General features: G+C 42.2%; 1 protein-coding gene across 1 annotated transcript in view; it reads right to left on the bottom strand.

The window, feature by feature from the left end:
• LOC128663814 (vitelline membrane outer layer protein 1 homolog) overlaps nucleotides 1-21,974 on the bottom strand; it is a 52,462-nt gene that overhangs the window by 10,838 nt on the left and 19,650 nt on the right. The window contains exons 3-4 of the mRNA XM_053718336.1: nucleotides 17,761-17,876; nucleotides 462-574 (exon numbers count right to left, since the gene is read on the bottom strand). Coding sequence (XP_053574311.1) covers nucleotides 462-574; nucleotides 17,761-17,876 — 229 coding nt within the window. The remainder of the gene's footprint in view (nucleotides 1-461; nucleotides 575-17,760; nucleotides 17,877-21,974) is intronic.

Here is a 21,974-nt window from a genome sequence, read left to right as displayed (position 1 = left end):
TCACTTTTTGGCCTCCCAGAAAAAGCTTGTAATACCGGCGCTATGGAAGTCCCATTGAAAAAAGACTTTACGCAAATTGCGTAAGTTAATTTGTGTTAAGGCCAAAAAAGTGTGCGGGACAGCTGTACCTACAAGAATCGTAATAGCAGCGGTAGTCAAAAAGCAGCGTTATAACCCATAACACTGCTTTTTTACTTATAACGCAAAACTCACAATCTAGCCGATAGCTCTAGCATGACTGGGAGCTAGCTAAACAGAGCTGGTGAGTCAATGAGGAAGAGGAAAATGAGTGTAGCCAGCAATTAGCAGCAAGTTCCCAGCAGTGCATTGTTACAGAGCATATGCACATATGCATTTAAAAACAGATACCAAGAGAAATAAAAGACAAGTGAATTTAAAAGTGCCTTAATATTATCTATATAAATCATGCAAGTTCTAAACAAGATTAATGATTGACTCACCCTCCTTCTGCAGAAGAGATAATAGCTTGCTCTTGAATATTTTGGATATTAACACAATGTAGACGAATGCCATTCAAAGCTGTATCATCTCCTTTTCCTTGTGAAGGCTCTACCTGTGTCAGCAGACATAATATAAAATGTGATATAAATGTTAACAATTTAAATTCATCGATTTGTTACTTTGTCATGTACATAATATATGTTTTTTTATCTTACTTGAGAAAATGTTGACTGCAGAAAGATAGTGAACTGTGACAAAAACTGGAGCCTGTAAAGTTTTAGTTATAGGACAAAACACTATGATCAAGCATTATGATTGACATAATGGGGCCGATTTATCAATGTCTGTCCGACATGACACACGGTAGCATATCATGTCTGACAGACATCGCTGAATGCCGATAGCATTTGGCATTTAACATTGCTCAAGCAGTTCTGGTGAACTTCTTGTGCAATGCTGCCCCCTGTAGTTTTGCGGCCAATCGGCCGCTAGCAGGCTGTATCAATCAACCCAATCAGAGGCAGAGGACCAGTTAAAGAGCAGCAGTCTTAGGACCACTGCTTCATAACTGCTTTTTCCGGCGAGCCTGAAGGCGGAAACAGGGGCATCAGGGACCATTCGGCCCTTAAAAAAATCGGCCCCAATAAGATTATTATATTATTATGCAGAACAAACTAATTCATAAACTGCATAACCTTTGACTAGACTTCCTGAAAATGCCTCAGAAAGCAGAGAAGGTACTATTGTTATATTGTAGCTAGCTTAGGGTTTATTTTATAGGTATTTAGTTTTAAATAGGAATTATTTAGGTAATAGCAATTTTTATTTAGATTTATTTTAATTATATTTAAAGGGACATGAAACCCCATTTTTTTCTTTCATTAATTAGAAAGAGTGTGCAATTTTAAACAACATCATAATTTACTTCTATTATCTAATTTGTTTCATTCTCTTGATATGCTTTGCTGAAAAGCATATCTAGATAGGCTCAGTAGCTGCTGATTGGTGGGTGCACATAGATGCCTCATGTGATTGGCTCACCCATATGCATTTCTATTTCTTCAACAAAGGATATCTTAAAAAATAAAACAAATTAGATAATAGAAGTAAATTTGAATGTTGTTTAAAATTGTATTTTCTAACTGAATCATGAAAGAAAAATTTTGGGTTTAGTGGCCCTTTAAGTTAGGGGGTGTTAGGGTTAGAATTAGGTTTAGTGGTTAATAAATTTAGTTATAGTGGCGGCGACGTTGGGGGTGGCAGATTAGGGGTTAATAAATGTAGGTAGGTGGCAGCGACATTGGGGGCAGGAGATTAGGGGTTCATAAATATAATGTAGGTGTCGGCGATGTTGGGGGCAGCAGATTAGGGGTTAATACGTATAATGCAGGTGTCAGCGATGTCAGGGGTGGCAGATTAGGGGTTAATAAGTGTAAGATTAGGGGTGTTTATACTCAGGGTTCATGTTAGGGTGTTAGGTGTAAACATAAATTTAGTTTCCCCATAGGAATCAATGGGGCTGCGTTATGGAGCTTTACGCTGCTTTTTTGCAGGTGTTAGGCTTTTTTCAGCCGGCTCTCCCCATTGATGTCTATGGGGAAATCGTGCACAAGCACATACAACCAGCTCACCGCTGACTTAAGCAGCGCTGGTATTGGAGTGCGGTATGGAGCACAATTTTGCTCTACGCTCACGTCTTGCCTGTTAACGCCGGGTTTAGGAAAACCTGTAATACCAGTGCTGTAGGTAAGTGAGCGGTGACAATTATGTGCAAGTTAGTAACGCACCCCGAGTCATAATGCAAAACTCGTAATCTAGCCGATAGATAGGATTAGTCAGAATTTAGTTAGTAATGGGTTAATGCTTTTTCAAGGGCATTGCATTTATAACTGTGACATGTACATTCAGTTGCTCTTGTCAATTAAAAACACTTTTTACTGTTTCTTACATTCAGTTGCTCTGTCAATCAAGACACTACTTACTGATATTTAGATACAGATTATATAGACTGCGCATGAATACGTTTAAATAGAATTTTCTATATGTCAGCCAAAATTATAAGTACTTTTAAGGAAGTTAACATATATAGAATTAGCCTTTCACTTATGGTATGCTCTAATTTGATTGGTTTAAATTGTGTATATAAGATTTGCATTTGTATTAAGCTGTTGTTATCTGGTACCTTCAGATCTCAAGGTATGTATTGATCTTGTGATCAATAAAATGATTTATGTCAACTAATATTTGATAGATATAAGTATTAATTTAATCTGTTAGATAACCCAGATTGAATATTTGTCTATAGTTAGTTAGTTTTGTCTAATCATATTGATATTAAAGAATAATTTTTACAGCATCTCTTTTGGGAGAATCATACATCTGTTGCTAAATACTCATTTAGTGACAACCCCTAGGCTGAGGAATACGACATGATATACTTCAGGAAAGTTCTTCTCTATTAAAAGCATTACAGGGCTAAAAGAAGTTGCTCCCAGGTGTTAAATCGCCATAGAACAAGCTGTTGAGCTGTTGTTCGTTCCTGAGAGAGTGCTTCTCTTTCTGTAAACAATTTGATTTATTTGCTGGTGCCTTCCTTTGTTGTCTCGGAGTTAAAATAGATTTTAGATTTTTATTTATTTTGAAAATGATGACAGTGGAAAAATCCCATAATCTATTTGCCCATTATCTCAACTTTCACAATAAAAATCAAAAGTGTCCTAAAGGTACCATTTTAAAATGTGTTAAACCAAGACGAAGGATGGTGACAGAACATTGTAATTTAGGACAAACCAAATAATCTGGATTCCCACCACTAGTGCCACATGGTCTTAATAAAAAATATTGATCTTTCTAAATTCCTTGTTTTATTTAAATTAAATTGAAATAATTTAAAATGACAATTATGTAAGATAAGTATCTTAACCAGAACAGGAATACAGGTATATTAATTGGAATATATGTGATGTATTTTGTATTTTGATATACTGTATTGTTTATCCCCATACCAAATACTGCATTGACAAAGAGATCTAAGATATTAAAAGTTTTTACTCATATCTGGTGACTGGGAATAGTATTATGTAACACCACTTTCTTGTAAAAATATTTGTGTTACTTGCTTATAAGATGACTTTTTTTTCCAAAAGGGTTTGTGCACATCATGGATATTATAATAGTTGCCTAATTAAGGGTTAAGAGAATAAAAGACTTGTCTCCATGCAAAGGTAATCCCTATAGCTCCAGTGACTTAAATTGTCATTTGATGAAATCTTATGAATGACAATGTAATATCAAATGTGTAGACGTGCCCCCAACATTTTTAAATCCTGACGATAGTGTCATCCTGAAGAAAAAGATAGTATACACCATCAAAAAGCATTAAGACGGGGGGCGGAGCCAACTGTCGAGCAGGAAGGACGCACTAGTTGTGAGCTCCGTATATTTTTAAGCAACTTAATCAATTTTAAGATTATGATCTAGTCCTAAAAGTGCAAGGAACACTTCCTAAGGTAGCAGATAACGTTGATTGATAAGCCCCTACTCATTCCGGACAGATTGGGGAGGTAGACTACGGGAGAACTACAACAGCTGCGGCCAGAACTTACCGACCTGTAACCACCACCTCACCCAGACTCTTACCTATCCCTTTGAGCTCCTGAGGGTCGGGGATTCCCTACAACTAACCTGTGCACACTTAAATTGTTTTGTGAGCCATTAGGGGCCGGATCACAATCGCCACTAGCTCAACCAGGACCCTGATATATAATTGCATATTGGGATCTTTTTTAGAGGCCAAGTGACCCAGCTTGCACCTAAGAATAGTGACCCTTATGCTCTCCCTCTGCTTCTTCTGGCTCCCCTACCCTAGCTAGCACAACAGCAACTCAGGAAATGGAGCAAACATAGTCCAAGAAGTAGGTGGAATGGCCTGGCAAGGCCCCCTAGCCCTACAGCCATCGCGAGTACTGCAGGTACTCGAGGTACTCGGAGGAACTAGGTGAGAACTGTGTCTTACTATATATGCCATACCACCCCAAACTGTTTTATATAGACCTTCACCAAGGCTCTTTTTTACCCTGGTCCTTGGACATTAAAAATACATCACACAACCACGGCTAATACAGCATCACAGAGAGGTCCAAGCTTATCCCATTGCTTTAACAGCCTCCTTATTATACCCCTTTTGGTGGTGCACCCTATGGCTTCTACTGGACAGCTTTCCTGCCTCTTGGCCTATATTTCAATGACCCCATTGGGAACATTGCTCTTCCCCTTGATTCAACTACCACCTATAAGAGGGATCGAGTGCCTATACCCTATAGTGAGGAGACCCAGAAATTTAAGCCCCTCCCTAACCTGGGCCTACCCCTATTTTACTAGGATTAATCCACAGCTCTTAAAAGTTTGATTCCCCTTTCCGTGGAGATTCTAGAAGAGGTTCTAGGAGAAGGCGACACCAAGGAACTTTCCCTAATTGGTTTTAAACTAATCACCTTGGACTCAGTTCCATTCTTCTGAGTTGTTTCCATAACCCAACAGCTGCTGCGTCAGCTTAATTGTATTTGGGGTATTGCCCCAAAATGTAGTGTCATTTCACTGTTTAACCTCTGACCTTATTTCCACAGGGTTTTAATCCCATAGGTCATAAGGTCTAACTGTACTGAAGGTCTTATTGAAACGTTTCTTTTTCTGTGTACATTGGAAAATGTGGGGCCCCCTTGAAACTCTCCCTTTCTTAGCTGGTCACTTCCATCTTCCTTTTCCCCTTCCTTCGGGTCGTATCCTCCATTCCCTGAATTGAGAGGGAGTTCATTATTGTACCACAGTGACCCTTTCACATCAGTTCTGCTTAGGTTTGGGTTGCATCCCCTCTAGCCCTGGGTTATCCCCCGAGGGTCCCCTTCAGCCTAGGGAGGTTTACAGGTAGTCACCCCCCTCCTTGGGGCTGAGGGGTCTGTTGCCCAACTCCTGATAAGACCAAGATGGCCTAGGACTCGAGGGGATGTCAGCTGCCCCTGCTCCGCAGTAAATATATGTAATCTGGGATAACCTCTTTTTACTAGGAGTGTTTTCTATTTACAAGACAAATTTGTAGTGCCTTTGCATAACCACATTTCTTTTCAGGTAATAGACCCTAAAATTTTGGAGACATGCCTCATATGTCTAGAAGACAAGTGAAGACCCCTACTGTTAGTAAAAAGACAGTATATGATCATTTTTCTCAATCTGGGAAAGTACCCATTGCTGATCAAAACACAGAGCTAAGTGACCCTGAATCATTAGATGCAGAATCTCATTTGAGCATACGCTCGGTTACACCATCACATCACTACATCACAAAGTCTACTTTACAGAATATGCTCGCCAACCAGACATGCTCTATCACGCAAGAGATTCAGTGTTCCTCTGCAGAATTGAAAAAAGATATATCCGAGATAGGCGAGAGAGTGGATGCACTCGAGCGTAAACGAGATGACTTGGCACTTGATCAGACCAGTCTCCTATATTACACTGAAAATCTGGTGGAACAGCTAACCCAGCTGGAGTTCAAAATGGCTGACATTGAAGATAGATCCCGTAGAAACAACTTACGGTTTAGAGGGATTCTGGAGAGTGTCGGGACTCCAGACTTACAAGCTTTCTTAAGAGAACTCTACTTAGAATTGGTGGGCTCCCCAGAAGGACTGGTGGATACTATGGAAAGAGCCCACAGGGCCTTGAGATCTAGAACTGCCCCCGCAGAAAAGCCACAAGATGTAATAGTCTGCTTCCATAGTTACGTCTTTAAAGATAGGCTGATGCAGGCTGCCTTCAAGAAACCACTTCTTTCAGAGAAATTTAGCGACATCCTGCTCTTACCTGATTTATCTGCGCACACTTTACAATACCACAAGACTTACCAACTGGTCACTTCAGCCCTCAGGAAAGCCGACATCAAATACCGCTGGGGGCTCCCCACGAACCTAGTGGTCACAAAAGATAACCGATCTCATGTAATCTCTACTCTTCCTCAGGGTCTGGCTCTTCTCGCTTCTTGGGGTCTTCACTCAGGACTTTCTCCCCCACCACAGACTGTCAATCCAAAACTAAGAGCTTTGGCTCCTGAATGGTCCATTAACAAGCAGAGAGCAAAAAGGTCTAAAGTGGTCCCATCCTAGGGTTCTACTTGAACATCACCACTCCTAAACCTCGGTTTGTGGGACCAACCTAGTCTTAAATATTGTTGGACCTACTGATAGAAATATATCTGTAAAGTTAATGTTATTTCACAGGTTTACATGCACTTTATGAAACTTACCTCGTGTAGGTTTGAATTTTGCACTGCTAGTTCTTTGTTATTCTACCTACATTTTTCTTTTTGCATGTTTAATGTTACTATGTCTGCGGAGCAGGGTTCACATGGTTGACTCTTGCTCTTTACTGTTGTTCTCCCCCCCAACAGAAGACCATGATAGGGCTCAACTGAGGCAGACTATTTCCGCCAAATTCCATCCCCTTTTACTTCCAATCCTTCCCCCCCCCTCACCTCCAGTCATTTAAACTACCCGAAATTACCCATACAATTTGTTATTGACTTTTATGTCCACTCTCAAGATTCTAACACACAATGTCAGGGGCTTAAATTCCCCACACAAGCGTAACCTTCTGGCCAGATCGCTCAAATTTCTTCTTCTTTCTTCAGGAGACACATTGGACACCTGATAAACACGATTAAATAATAGAGAAGGACTATACTACACTAGAGTATACCCCCTTTCCACAGAAAGCCAGAGGTGTCGCAATCCTGATACACAAAAGAACAGGTTGCGAGCAAATCCAGGTCATAAAAGACCCTCAAGCTAGGTTTCTCATTTTAGTGCGCAAATTAGACCATGTTAGTTACACTTTAGTGTCCATCTATCTCCCCAACTCTCACCAACCTAAGTATCTCAAACGAATCCTCCTTGCAGGTGACCGGGTTAAAGTTGGTAGAGTTATATTAGCGGGAGACTTCAATATAATCTGGGAGCCAACTCTTGACAGAAAATCCACTGGACATATAAAACAGACTACCCACACCACACAACTCTTGACCAAATTCCGTCAGATTATTACTCAGTTTAACTATTATGCTATCTGGAGATCACTCCATCCCAGGGACAGAGACTATACCCACTTTTCTCACCCACATAAAACGTACACTATACTGGACCACGTATTCTGCTCAGCGGAAACCATGGATCTGGTTAAGAGCTCCAAAATATCGCTATGCTCATGGTCAGATCATGACTTTGTCACAGTAGACCTCCGCTCGACGGAGGATAATAGCACAAAGTACTCCTGGCGCTTTCTCCAACAGGTCCTTTTGGACATCCCCTTTAAAGAAGAACTTAGAAAAGATATAATTTTCTATTTCCAAACGAATGACAACAATCAGGTAAGAGACGACATTCTTTGAGGTGCTGCTAAGGCCACCTTTAGAGGTCTCATAATAAGGAGACAAGCCTATTTAAGAAAACTGTCGGGCTTATCCCTCTCTCGCTCCCATATAGAACTACGACGCTTAGATACCTCTAACCGGTCTACACCTTCAGACACCATTACCGAACAAATCATGACACTCAGAAACCACATTAGCCAGATAGAACTAAAACATACTCAAGCTAACCTTCTTAAGATGAAACAACTTTTTTATTATAAGAGTAATAAAGCAGATACTCTCTTGGCTAATAAACTTAAACAAAGGACAAGCATATCCAGAATCCACCATATCCAATCTGGGAGTCAGACCTATCAATTACCCTCACAGATAGGCAAGTGCTTTGAGAAATTTTATTCCAGCTTATATAACTTAGAAAAGGAGGCAGGTCACTTACTAACCCCCACTCAAGACATCTGCGCGTTCTTGGAACGTCTTAAGCTCCCCTCTCTCTCGGATGAACAACGAGAGTCCCTTACAACCCCCTTTACACTTAAATATATTAAAAATGTAATCAAGAGCTTAAAGACCTTTAAGGCACTGGGTATATATGGATACTCGTCTATAAAACTTATGTCAAGGAATTAATACCTTGACTCCTCACATTTTTTAACCAGGTCAAGAAGGAGGGAAAATTTGCTAAGGAGTTTTTAGAAGCCACAATAATAACTATTCCAAAACCCCAAAAAGACCCGTCCCTCTGCTCTAGCTATAGGCCAATTTCTCTGATAAACTTAGATGTCAAAATCTATGCCAAATTGTTAGCTAATCGTATATCCATGCTACTCCCCCACCTCATCAATTTAGGGAGGGGCCTGATAACACCAGGCATTTACTCAATATCTTTACTGAATCCAGTAGATTGAATAGGCCCTTTTCTGTCATCTCACTCGATGCAAGGAAAGCCTTTGATCGCATACGATGGAGTTACCCATGGGAGGTCCTCAGGACCTTCGGTTTTCCAGAACAAACCCTGACAGCTATTCAAACGCTTTACTCTACCCCCACAGCGATGGTTAAAGGCCTAGGATTTCACTTGTTCCCCTTTCCAATTTCTAATGGCACCAGACAGGGGTGCCCCCTCTCGCCTTTACTATTTGCCCTAGCAATTGAACCCCATTGCGGAACAAATTAGATCTGATAGAAAGATAGACGGGGTTACCCTACATGGCACAAATCACAAAATAGCATTATTCGCTGATGATGTCACAATATTTTCATCAGACCCACTATCCTCATTCCCCAAGTTAAAAGACACTATTGAATCCTTTGGCCATATGTCTTTACATAAATTAAACTAAGACAAAACAGGTGTACCGCTCACTTTTTTTCTGCGATTTTAGCATACCGTAAATCCCCTTACGTCAATTGCGTATCCTATCTTTTCAATGGGATTTTCCTAACGCCGGTATTACGATTGCTGGAAAAAGTGAGCGGTACACCCTCTCCAGTCAAGACTCATAATGCATTTAAAAGTCAGTAGTTAAGAGTTTTATGGGCTAACGCCGTAACATAAAACTCTTAACTAAAGTGCTAAAAAGTACACTAACACCCATAAACTACCTATTAACCCCTAAACCGAGCCCCTCTCCCATGCCACAGCCACTGCCCTCCCCGCCTACCAGCACAGCACAGGTAACTCCTTTTGTTAACTTTCTTCCTACAGCCACTGCCCTGCCCCGCCTCCCAGCCCTCCCACCTCCCAGTACCTATTTAATGGAAGTTGCTGCTGCCTTACTCTGAGACTGCAGCCTCTTCTAGCCTGCTCTCCTTCCTGCTTGTCTCTCCCATGCACTCCACCCTGAACAAGTGCCCCCCAGCTACCTCCAAATGCCAACTCCTCCACCCACAACCTCCACCACTGGCTCACAGACTGCCCCAACACTCTCGCCCCACTCAAGAAACCATCCAACCGCCAACCCACCAACAAGGCTAGTTGGTTCACCCCTGCCCTCCAGGACTCCAAACGCCACTGCAGGCAATTGGAAAGGACCTGGAGATACAGCAAGACCCCCTCAAATAAAACAGCCTACAAAGAAGCTATCACTACCCACCACCACCTCATCAAAACCACCAAGAAGACAGCCATCCAAGATAGAATCAATGCCAACGTCCACAACAGCAAGGAGCTATTCATAGTCATCAAGGAATTCTCCAATCCTAACAGTGACACCAATGACATCCCACCCTCCTAGGACCTCTGCAATAACCTTGCAATGTACTTCCACCGCAAGATCATCAACATCTATGACAGCTTTGCGCCCCAACTCACCCACCAACTCCCACCGATACCTCACCCAAATACACCACCACCTACCCCCCACTGACCATCTGGAGCCCCCTCACCACAGAGGACACCATCAGAATCATGAGATCGATCCACTCCGGAGCACCCTCGGACCCATGCCCGCATCACATTTTCAACAAAGCGGGTGACACCATTGCCCCTGAGCTCTGCAGCACCATCAACTGCTCCATCAAAACCGGCACCTTCCCGCATGACTGGAAATATGCAGAATTAAAACCCCTACTGAAAAAACCCACGGCTGACCCCACTGATCCGAAGAACTACCACCCAATCTCTTTGCTCCCCTTTGCGGCCAAAGTCATTGAGAAGTCCATCAACGCGCAACTCGTTGACTACATCGAAGCCAACCACACCCTGGACCCCTCCCAATCCGGTTTCAGGAGCAACCACAGCACCGAGACCGCCCTCCTCACCGCCACAGACGACATCCTCGCCCTACTCGACCGAGGAGAGACCGCCGCCCTCATTCTCTTAGACCGTTCAGCAGCTTTCGACACTGTCTCCCACCTCACCCTCCGCAACCGACTACACAATGCCGGCATACACGACAAAGCCCTGGAATGGATCACCTCCTTCCTCACCGGCAGAACTCAGAAAGTTAGACTCCCACCCTTCACCTCCAAGCCCACAGAAATCAGCTGTGGTGTACCCCAAGGCTTTTTGCTGAGCCCCACCCTATTCAACATCTACATGGCCCCTCTCTCCGCCATCGCCCGATGACACAACCTCAACATCGTCTCCTACGCCCACGACAACCAGCTAATCATCTCACTCACCAGTGACCCCACCACCGCCAAGAAAAACGTCCACAAAGGGCTGACAGCAGTCGCCACCTGGATGAGCTACAACTGCCTAAAGCTGAACGCAGACAAGACCAAAGTCCTCCTCCTCGGTCCCACCACATCCGCTTGGAATAACTCCTGGTGGCCCACAGCCCTCGGACACCCTCTAACCCCCACCGACCATGCACGAAATCCATCCTGGACTCATCACTCTCCATGGACCGTCAAATCAACACCGTCTCTTCTGCATGCTTCCACACACTTCACCTGCTGCGAAAGATCTTCAAAAGGATCCCAACCGAGACCAGGAAGACTGTCACTCACACCCTCGTCAGCAGCCGACTGGACTATGGTAATGCACTCTACGTCGGCACCACCATCAAGCTCCAAAAGAGACTACAGCGCATCCAGAACTCCTCGGCCAGACTAATCCTTGACATCCCTCTTTAATGCCACATCACCAAACACCTGAGGGACCTGCACTGGCTTCCCATCAACAAAAGAATAACCTTCAAGCTTCTCACACACACATTCAAGGCCCTCAACAACATCGGTCCCGAATACTTGAACCACCGCGTTATCTTCTACACCCCTGCCAGACAACTTCGATCGGCCGACCAAGCCCTCGCTGTCATCCCCCGCATCAGGAAAACCATAGCGGGAGGCAGATCCTTCTCTCACCTGGCAGCAAAGACTTGGAACACCCTCCCGCTGCACCTCAGACAAGCTACTGCCCTAACTAAGTTCAGAAAGGACCTCAAGACCTGGCTCTTCAACTGAACTGCAACCCTCAGCGCCTTGAGACCCTTACAGGTGAATAGCCGCGCTTTACAAGAACCCAATAGATAGATTGATCACAAACACTTAAAGTTTTTAACCCCTAATCTGCCGACCGGACATCGCCGTCACTTAAAAAAATGTATTTACCACAAAACCGCCGCACTCCTGCCTCGCAAACACTAGTTAAATATTATTAACCCCTAATCTGCCATCCCTAACATCAACGACACCTACCTACATTTATTAACCCCTAATCTGCCGCTCCCAACTTCGCTGCCACTATACTAAATTTATTAACCCCTAAACCTAAGTCTAGCCCTAACACCCCCTAACTTAAATATAATTTAAATAAAACGAAATAAAATTACTACAATTAAATCAATTAAGCCTATTTTTTAACTAAATACTTACCTATAAAATAAACCCTAAGCTAGCTACAGTATAACTAATAGTTACATGTAGCTATCTCAGGGTTTATTTTTATTTTACAGGCAAGTTTGTATTTATTTTAACTAGGTACAATAGTTATTAAATAGTTATTAACTATTTAATAACTACCTAGCTAAAAATAAGTACAAATTTACCTGTAAAATAAACCCTAACCTAAGTTACAATTACACCTAACACTACACTTTAATTAAATGAATTCCCTAAACTAACTACAATTAAATTAAACTAAATTACGAGAAAAAAAACCCCTCTAAATTACAGAAAATATATATATTTTTTTAAACTAATTACACCTAATCTAATCCACCTAATAAAATTAAAAAGCCCCCCCCCAAAAAAAATAAAATTTCCTACCCTATACTAAATTACAAATACCCCTTAAAAGGGCCTTTTGCGGGGGCATTGCCCCAAAGTAATCAGCTCTTTTACCTGTAAAAAAAAATGCAATGCCCCCCCCACATTAAAACCCACCACCCACACACCCAACCCTACTCTAAAACCCACCCAAACCCCCCTTAATAAAACCTAACACTAACCCCTTAAAGATCACCCTGCCTTGAGACGTCTTCACCCAGCCGGGCCGAAGTCCTCCAAGAAGCCGGGCACAAGTGATCCTCCAGACGGCCAGAAGTCTTCATCCGATCCGGGCAGAAGAGGTCCTCCAGAGGGGCAGAAGTCTTCATCCAGGCGGCATCTTCTATCTTCATCCTTCTGGCGCGGAGTGGGTCCATCTTCAATCCAGCCGACGCGGAGCATCCTCTTCCAACGAAGTCCACCAGACGAATGAAGGATCCTTTAAATGACGTCATCCAAGATGGCGTCCCTTGAATTCCGATTGGCTGATAGGATTCTATCAGCCAATCGGAAATAAGGTAGGAAAAATCCTATTGGCTGATGCAAACAGCCAATAGAATTGAGCTTGCATTCTATTGACTGATTGGAACAGCCAATAGAATGCAAGCTCAATCCTATTGGCTGATTGGATCGGAATTCAAGGGACGCCATCTTGGATGACGTCATTTAAAGGAACCTTCATTTGACTGGTGAACTTCATTGGAAGAGGATGCTCCGTGTCGGCTGGATTGAAGATGGACCAGCTCCGCTCCGGATGGATGAAGATAGAAGATGTCGCCTGGATGAAGACTTCTGACCTTCTGGAGGACCTCTACTGCCTGGATCGGATGAAGACTTCTGGCCATCTGGAGGACCACTTCTGCCCGGCTTTTGGAGGACTTCGGCCCGGCTGGGTGAAGACGTCTCAAGGTAGGGTGATCTTCAAAGGGTTAGTGTTAGGTTTTATTAAGGGGGGATTGGGTGGGTTTTAGAGTAGGGTTGGGTGTGTGGGTGGTGGGTTTGGGGCAATGCCCTGCAAAAGGCCCTTTTAAGGGCTATTTGTAGTATAGGGTAGGCAATTTTATTTTTTGGGGGGGCTTTTTTATTATATTAGGGGGATTAGATTAGGTGTAATTAGTTTAAAAAAATTGTAATTTTTTTATTTTCTGTAATTTAGTTTTTGTTGTTTTTCGTACTTTAATTTATTTAATTTAATTGTATTTAATTGTAGTTAGTTTAGGTAATTAATTTAATTGTAGTGTAGTGTTAGGTGTAATTGTAACTTAGGTTAGGTTTTATTTTACAGGTAGATTTGTCTTTATTTTAACTAGGTAGTTAATAAATAGTTAATAACTATTTAATAACTATTGTACCTAGTTAAAATAAATACAAAGTTGCCTGTAAAATAAAAATAAATCCTAAAATAGCTACAATTTAACTATTAGTTATATTGTAGCTAGTTTAGGGTTTATTTTATAGGTAAGTATTTAGTTTTAAATAGGAATAATTTATTTAGATTTATTTAAAATTATATTTAAGTTAGGGGGTGTTAGGGTTAGACTTAGGTTTAGGGGTAAATAACTTTATTATAGTGGCGGGTTGGGGGCGGCAGATTAGGGGTTAATAATTGTAGTTAGGTTGCGGAGACGTTGGGGGCGGCATATTAGGGGTTAATAAATATAATGTAGGTGTCGGCGATGTTAGGGGCGACAGATTAGGGGTTCATAGGTATAATGTAGGTTGCGGCGGTGTCCGGAGCGGCAGATTAGGGGTTACTAATATAATGCAGGTGTCGCCGATGTCGGGGGCGGCAGATTAGGGGTTAATAAGTGTAAGATTATGGGTGTTTAGACTCGGGGTTCATGTTAGGGTGTTAGGTGTAGACATAAAAAGTATTTCCCCATAGGAAACAATGGGGCTGCGTTAGGAGCTGAACGCTGCTTTTTTGCAGCCATCTCAGCCCCATTATTTCCTATGGGGAAATCGTGCACGAGCACGTTTAGCCAGCTCACCGCTACTGTAAGCAGCGCTGGTATTACAGTGAGATGTGGAGCTAAATTTTGCTCAATGCTCACTTTTCTGAGGCTAACGCCGGCTTGCAGAAAACTCGTAATACCAGCGTTGTCTTAAGTGAGCGGTGAGAAAAAAAGGAGCGTTAGCACCGCACAGCCTTACCGACAAAAACTTGTAATCTAGCCGTAAATTTGGCCACACAAATCTCCCAGAGTAGCCCATAAAATTTTACAGAGCCCTTTACATCGGGGGGGAATAGCGCCCCCCCTCTATCTTTCGCTACTATGAAGGGGCAATGCTAACACATATCTCACAGTGGGAAGCAGTACAATTTTTAAGCAAATGGAAAGCTATAGAACAAGCTTCGTTGCCATACCACACATACATACCAGACCTAATCTGGATCCCCCCCCACTCACGTAGAACCCTGAACATTACTAACCCCATAATCTGTGAATGTCTCGCGGTGTGGGACAAAATCAGACATTAGCCCCACACCCCTCACCGATCACCTCTCTGACAAGGCCTGCTCTTGGGACTACCCGACTCCCACCATCAGAGGTGGACTCAACTAGGCATACAAGTAGTTTCGGATCTCTGGTCTTCCTCCTCTAACCCGCACTTCTACACTAGAATTACTAAAAATCAATTCTCTTTTACCCCAATACATGACATTCAAGTACACTAGACTGAGGAGCTTCCTGACCAGTTGGGGATTTAAACCTGAACTATCTCGTCCCCGTACACTTTGGGAAACTATTTGGCGGCAAGGTGATAGATTACTTAAACCCCTATCTCTACACTACTCCCTAATAGGTAACGCAGACAGCGAAAGTAAACTATCCCACTTACTTAAATGGGAATTATACTTGGACACCACCATTTCCCCACAAACATGGCAAACTGTTGTTACCCTCACCAAGAAGGCCCTACACTGTATCACGCTATTTGAAACATATTATAAGTTGTTAACACATTGGTACTACATCCCCACTAGACGTAATAAAATGTATGGATCTACCAAGTTGAAAGTAAAAGTTTGCGCATCAGCAAAAGCCTAAGGAGCTCTAATGTCTAGAGGTTGGACTACGTGGCCTCACTAAGCGACTCCTAACAGTCCCGACCTGCTGTTTTTGGCACAGTACGTGTGCTGCATCGCTTGTGAGTATATCCAGCACGGGGGGAGTTGTTGGGAACCACCGGTTTTATTGCTCCTGTGATACTGTTTTATGGTTGGCGCCTCTCTCTTTTCCTTTTTTGTCTAGTGGCCTCACTAAGTCCATCTTTACATAGACTTTTATGGGGCACCCTAAAAAACCCTGTTATTGCTTTTATCATGTGCTAACCCGAAGTGCTCTAGGCCATCTGCGCGAAAGACAAAAGTGCGTTAAGAAAAACTTATATTAGCAATGTTCTTCACGTTATTTATATTTTTAAATATATATCTATATTTTTATTTTAACTATATCTATATCTATATATCTATATGGATATATAAAAATAGAACCAAAGAAACAAAGGCACTCTCTGGTTTACAAAGTTAAAATATAACTTTAATGTTAGTCAATAAAAAGCATTACGTTTTGAGGATATTACATTCCCTTTGTCAAATGCATATTACAGCAACAGTATGTACAAAAGCGCTGTGTATATATGGATATAATAGTCCTAAAGCCCGTTCACACGGCCATTTTTTGCAGTACAGCGGTCCCACCCCTTGCACTCTCTCCCTCCTTCTCTCTTTTGCTCTCTCTCTCCCCCCTCTCTTTTGCTTTCTCTCCCCCCTCTCTTTTGCGCTCTCTCTCTCCCCCTCTCTTTTGAGCTCTCTCTCTCCCCCCTCTCTTTTGGGCTCTCTCTCTCCCCCTCTCTTTTGAGCTCTCTCTCTCCCCCATCTCTTTTGCACTCTCTCCCCCTCTCTTTTTCACTCTCTCTCTTCCCCTCTCTTTTTCGCTCTCTCTCTCCCCCCCTCTCTTTTGCGCTCTCTATCCCCCCTCTCTTTTGCACTCTCTCCCCCTCTCTCACTCCCCCCTCTCTCTCCCCCCTCTCTTTTGCGCACTCCCCCCTCTCTTTTGCACTCTCTCACCCCTCTCTCTCCCCCCCTCTCTCCCCCCTCTCCCCCCTCTATTTTACTCTCTCTCTCTCCCCCCTCTCTTTTGCTCTCTCTCTCTTCCCTCTCTTTTGCTATCTCTCTTCATCCCTATCTTTTGCTCTCTGCCCCTCTCTTTTGCTCTCTCTCCCCTCTCTTTTGCTCTCTCTCCCCCCTTCTCTCTCACCTGTCTCTCTCTCTCTGCCCCCTCTCTCTCCCCCCTCTCTCTCCCCCTTCTCTTTCTCTCCCCCCCTCTCTCTCTCTCCCCCCCTCTCTCTCTCTCCCCCCTCTCTCTCTCTGCCCCCTCTCTCCCCCCCTCTCTCTCTCTCCCCCCTCTCTCTCTCTCCCCCTCACTCTCTCTCCCCCCTCACTCTCTCTCCCCCCCCTCTATCTCCCCCCTCTCTCTCCCCTCCTTTCTCTCCCCCCCTCTCCCCCCTCTCCCCCCCTCTATTTCCCCCCTCTCTCTATCTCCCACTCTCTCTCTGTCCCCTCTCTCTCTCTTTCTCTCTCCCCCCTCTCTTCTTTTGCTCTCTCTCCCCCTTTTCTTTTGCTCTCTCTCTCTTCCCCTCTCTTTTGCTCTCTCTCTTCTCCCTCTTATTTTCTCTCTCCCCCCTCTCTTGCTCTTTCCCCTCTCTTATCCTATCTTTAGCTCTATCCCATCTCTTTTGTTCTCTCCCCTATCTTAAATTAATACTTACCTGTCAAAAATACATTAACACGGTTGCAATATTCTAACCGGATTTTTGCGTGTGTCAGGTTTGGAAGCGAGCAAAACATTTTTACTTTCAACTTGTAATACGAGTGCTACGCAAAGCACAAAAAAATGACCTCTAGCACAGTTAACACATGAGTGGGGGAGATAAATAGCACTCCACTTGTAATCTGGCCCTTTATGTGCTCATTTAGAGGAAAGAAAAATAACTCATGAAGACTGTTAATTTATATTATATATCACAAAAAAACAAAACACAATTTACTGTAAGAATTACATTTCATGTAATCTGAAGATAAAACCCCAATACATTTATATTAATCAGATTTATATTATTAGGCAAATAAGAATATATTGTATTTAAAGATTCCTCACCTTAACAGAGAATCCTCTGGCCACATAACCTGAGGGACACCAGCTAACCGGCCCCCAGTCTCCCCATTTTCCTCCATTCGGGACCTCAATGGAATATGGACCCCAAGCTTGATATTCTTGAAAAAAGAGAGAGAACAGAAGTGAAGACAGGAAAGTCTTGATCATGATGTAAATAAAAAAATTCTATTAGATAGATGTGAAGCTGTTTGTTCATGTCTGTCCGGGGAGAGGACTATTTATATAGCTAATGAGACAGATTCTGTCAGTCATAATCTCACCCCACCCTACTCATTCCTACCGTAGACACATACTTGTGCCAAAGAGCAATACAAACATTTGTTTAATATGTACAAAGAAAACTTACAGTGTTCTTGAATAAACAAAATTGATTTCTTCCGTAATAAAGAAAACATATATAGAAAAGTTGCGTAAGTTACTGTCACCTAGATTACAAGTTTTGCTCTATAGAGGGTTGGAAAGGAACACGACAAAAGTTGCGTTATTTCCCCCTCCCTAGCGCTGCCATTACAAGTTTTTGAAAAGCCGCCTTGTGCGTGCGATATGGTGGCGATAAGCTCCATACCGCACAAAATCCAAGGGCTGAGAATACGTGCTCGTGCACGCTTTCCCCATAGACATCAATGGGGAGAGAGTGTTAGAAAAAAAACTAACACCTGAAGGGCGGAATGAAAAGCTCCGTAACGCAACCCAATTGATGTCTATGGGGGAAAAAAGATACGTTTAAACCTAACACCCTAACATAAACCCCAAGTATAAACACCCCTAATCTGCCGCCCCAACATCGCCGACACCTAAATAAAGTTATTAACCCCTAATCTGCGCTCCCGAAATCGCCAACACTAGAAAAAGTTATTAACCCCTATTCTGCCGCTTCCCGCCATCGCCGCCACTATAATAAAGTTATTAACCCCTAAATCTCTGGCCTCCCACATCTCTGCCACTAAATAAACCTATTAACCCCTAAACTGCTGTCCCCCACATTGCAAAACACTAAATTAAACTATTAACCCCTAAACCTTACAACCCCCTAACTTTATATTGAAATTACAATATCCCTATCTTAAAATAAATAAAAACTTAACTGTGAAATTAAAAAAACCTAAGTTTAAACTAACAATTAACCTAACATAACTATTATACTAAACTATTATACTAAAATTAAAATAACTACCAATTAAAAAAACTAAATTACACATTAAAAAAACACTACTAAAAAAGGTAAGTTTTTATTTATTTTAAGATAGGGATATTGTCATTTTAATTTAAAGTTAGGGGGTGATAGGTTTAGGAGTTAATAGTTTAATTTATTAGTGGCGATGTGGGGGGGCTGATGGTTTAGGGGTTAATAGGTTTATTTGGTAGTGGCGATGTGGGGGGGCTGGCGGTTTAGGGATTAATAGCTTTAGTTTGGTTTTGTTAGTGGCAGCGGTGGCGGGGAGCGGCAGAATAGGGGTTAATAAATTTATCATTGTGGCGAGGATGTGGGCGGACGGCAGATTAGGGGTTAATACATTTTAAATAGTGTTTGCGATGTGGGAGGGCCTCGGTTTAGGGGTTAATAGGTAGTTTTATGGGTGTTAGTGTACTTTGTAACACTTTAGTTATGAGCTTTGTGAAACATTTTTGTTACACAAAATCCATAACTACTGCTCTCAGATGGCGGTATGGATTGTGTCAGTATAGGCTGTAACGCAAGCATTTTAGCCGGAACGCACAACCTGTAATACTGGCGCTATGAATATCCCACGCAAAAACGTCATTATTTTAAGTGCAGGGTTGACGTTGCGTTACAGGCTAAAATGCTTGCGGTATAGCAATACCTGCACGACTCGTTATCGCTGCGTTACTGTTTTTACACTGAAATGGTGATTTGTTCAGCGTTAAACCATAACGCACAACTCGTTATCTAGCTGTGTGTTCTTTGTGTGTGGAATTTATGCGTATTACTTTTTTGTCAGTCTAATTTCATTCATCTACAAACAGATTCCTTTTGTTGGGGACACTTCAAAATTGACAACTGTATAAAATAGTCTGGCATAATGTAATAGTACATGGTTAAACCTTAGTAACACAATTTAAATATGTGTATTTAAAAATAGTTAATAGAAAAAAAGCAGAGTTAGACAATGATTTTACTATCACAAAAAAAAAATACATATGACAGTTGCTACTTTTTTTATTAATAACATGACTACAAGCCTACATACAGTATACCACATAGATTTTTTTTAAATCTTTATCGCCTAGATTACGAGTTTTGCAGTAACAGGGGTGCGGTGCTAACGAGCAGTTTATGCTCACCGCTCACTTACAGACAGCGCTGGTATTACAGGTTTTTACAAACCCGGCGTTAACCGCAAAAAAGTGAGCGTAGAGCAAAATTTAGCTCCACATCTCACCTCAATACCAGTGCTGCTTACGTTAGCGGTGAGCTGGCTAAACGTGCTTGTGCACGATTTCCCCATAGAAATCAATGGGGGAGAGCCGGCTGAAAAAAAACCTAACACCTGCAAAAAAGCAGCATTTAGCTCCTAACGCAGCCCCATTGATTCCTATGGGGAAAATACATTTATGTCTACACCTAACCCCCTAACATGAACCCCGAGTCCTAATCTTACACTTATTAACCCCTATTCTGCCGCCCCGACATTGCCGACACCTACATTATATTATTAACCCCTAATCTGCCGCTCTGGACATCGCCGCCACCTACATTATACTTATGAACCCCTAATCTGCTGCCCCCAACATCGCCGAAACCTACATTACATTTATAAACCCCTAATTTGCCACCCCCAATGTCGCCGCCACCTACCTACACTTATTAACCCCTAATCTTCCACCCCCAACGTCGTTGCCACTATATTAAAGTTATTAACCCCTAAACCTAAGTCTAACCCTAACACCCCCTAACTTAAATATAATTTAAATAAATCTAAATAAAATAACTATCATTAACTACATTGTAGCTAGCTTAGGGTTTATTTTTATTTTACAGGCAAGTTTGTATTTATTTTAACTAGGTAGAATAGTTATTAAATAGTTATTAACTATTTAATAACTACCTAATTAAAATAAATACAAAAGTACCTGTAAAATGAAACCTAACCTAAGTTACAATTACACCTAACACTACACTATAATTAAATTAATTCCATAAATTAAATAAAATTATCTAAAGTACAAAAAAAAACTAAATTACAGAAAATAATAAAATAATTACAAGATTTTTTTAACTAATTACACCTAATCTAAATCCCCCTAACAAAATAAAAAAGCCCCTCCAAAATAAAAAAATCCCTACCCTACACTAAATTACAAATAGCCCTTAAAAGGGCCTTTTGCGAGGCATTGCCCCAAAGTAATCAGTTCTTTTACCTGTAAAAAAATTACAAATACCCCCCAACATTAAGACCCACCACCCACACAACCAACCCTACTCTAAATCCCACCCAATACCCCCTTAAAAAAACCTAACACTAACCCCTTGAAGATCACCTTACCGGGAGACGTCTTCATCCAACCGTCCAGAAGTGGTCCTCCAGACAGGCAGAAGTCTTCATCCAAGCCGGGCAGAAGTGATCCTCTAGACGGGCAGAAGTCTTCATCCAGACGGCATCTTCTATATTCATCCATCCGGCGCGGAGCAAGTCCATCTTCAAGGCATCCTCTCCATCCGATGGCTCTTCTGGTATGAAGGTTCCTTTAAATTACGTCATCCAAGATGGCGTCCCTTCAATTCCGATTGGCTGATAGAATTCCTTTAAATGACGTCATCCAAGATGTCGCCCCTTCAATTCCGATTGGCTAATAGAATTCTATCAGCCAATCAAAATTAAGGTAGAAAAAATCCAATTGGCTGATGCAATCAGCCAGTAGAATGCAAGCTCAATCCTATTGGCTGATTGGATCAACCAATAGGATTGAACTTCAATCCTATTGGCTGATTGCCTCAGCCAATAGGATTTTTTCTACCTTAATCCAGATTGGCTGATAGAATTCTATTAGCCAATCGGAATTGAAGGGGCGACATCTTGGATGACGTCATTTAAAGGAACCTTCATTCCAGAAGAGCGGTCGGATGAAGAGGATGCTCCATGTCGGATGTCTTGAAGATGGACCCGCTCCGCGCCGGATGGACGAAGATAGAAGATGTTCTTGTCTGGATGAAGACTTATGCCCATCTGGAGGAC

This window comes from Bombina bombina, chromosome 6 (genome assembly GCF_027579735.1).
Source record: "Bombina bombina isolate aBomBom1 chromosome 6, aBomBom1.pri, whole genome shotgun sequence".
Taxonomy (NCBI): Eukaryota; Metazoa; Chordata; class Amphibia; order Anura; family Bombinatoridae; genus Bombina; species Bombina bombina.
The sequence above is the reverse complement of the archived record's forward strand: the minus strand, read 5'-3'. Positions and strand labels throughout refer to the sequence as shown.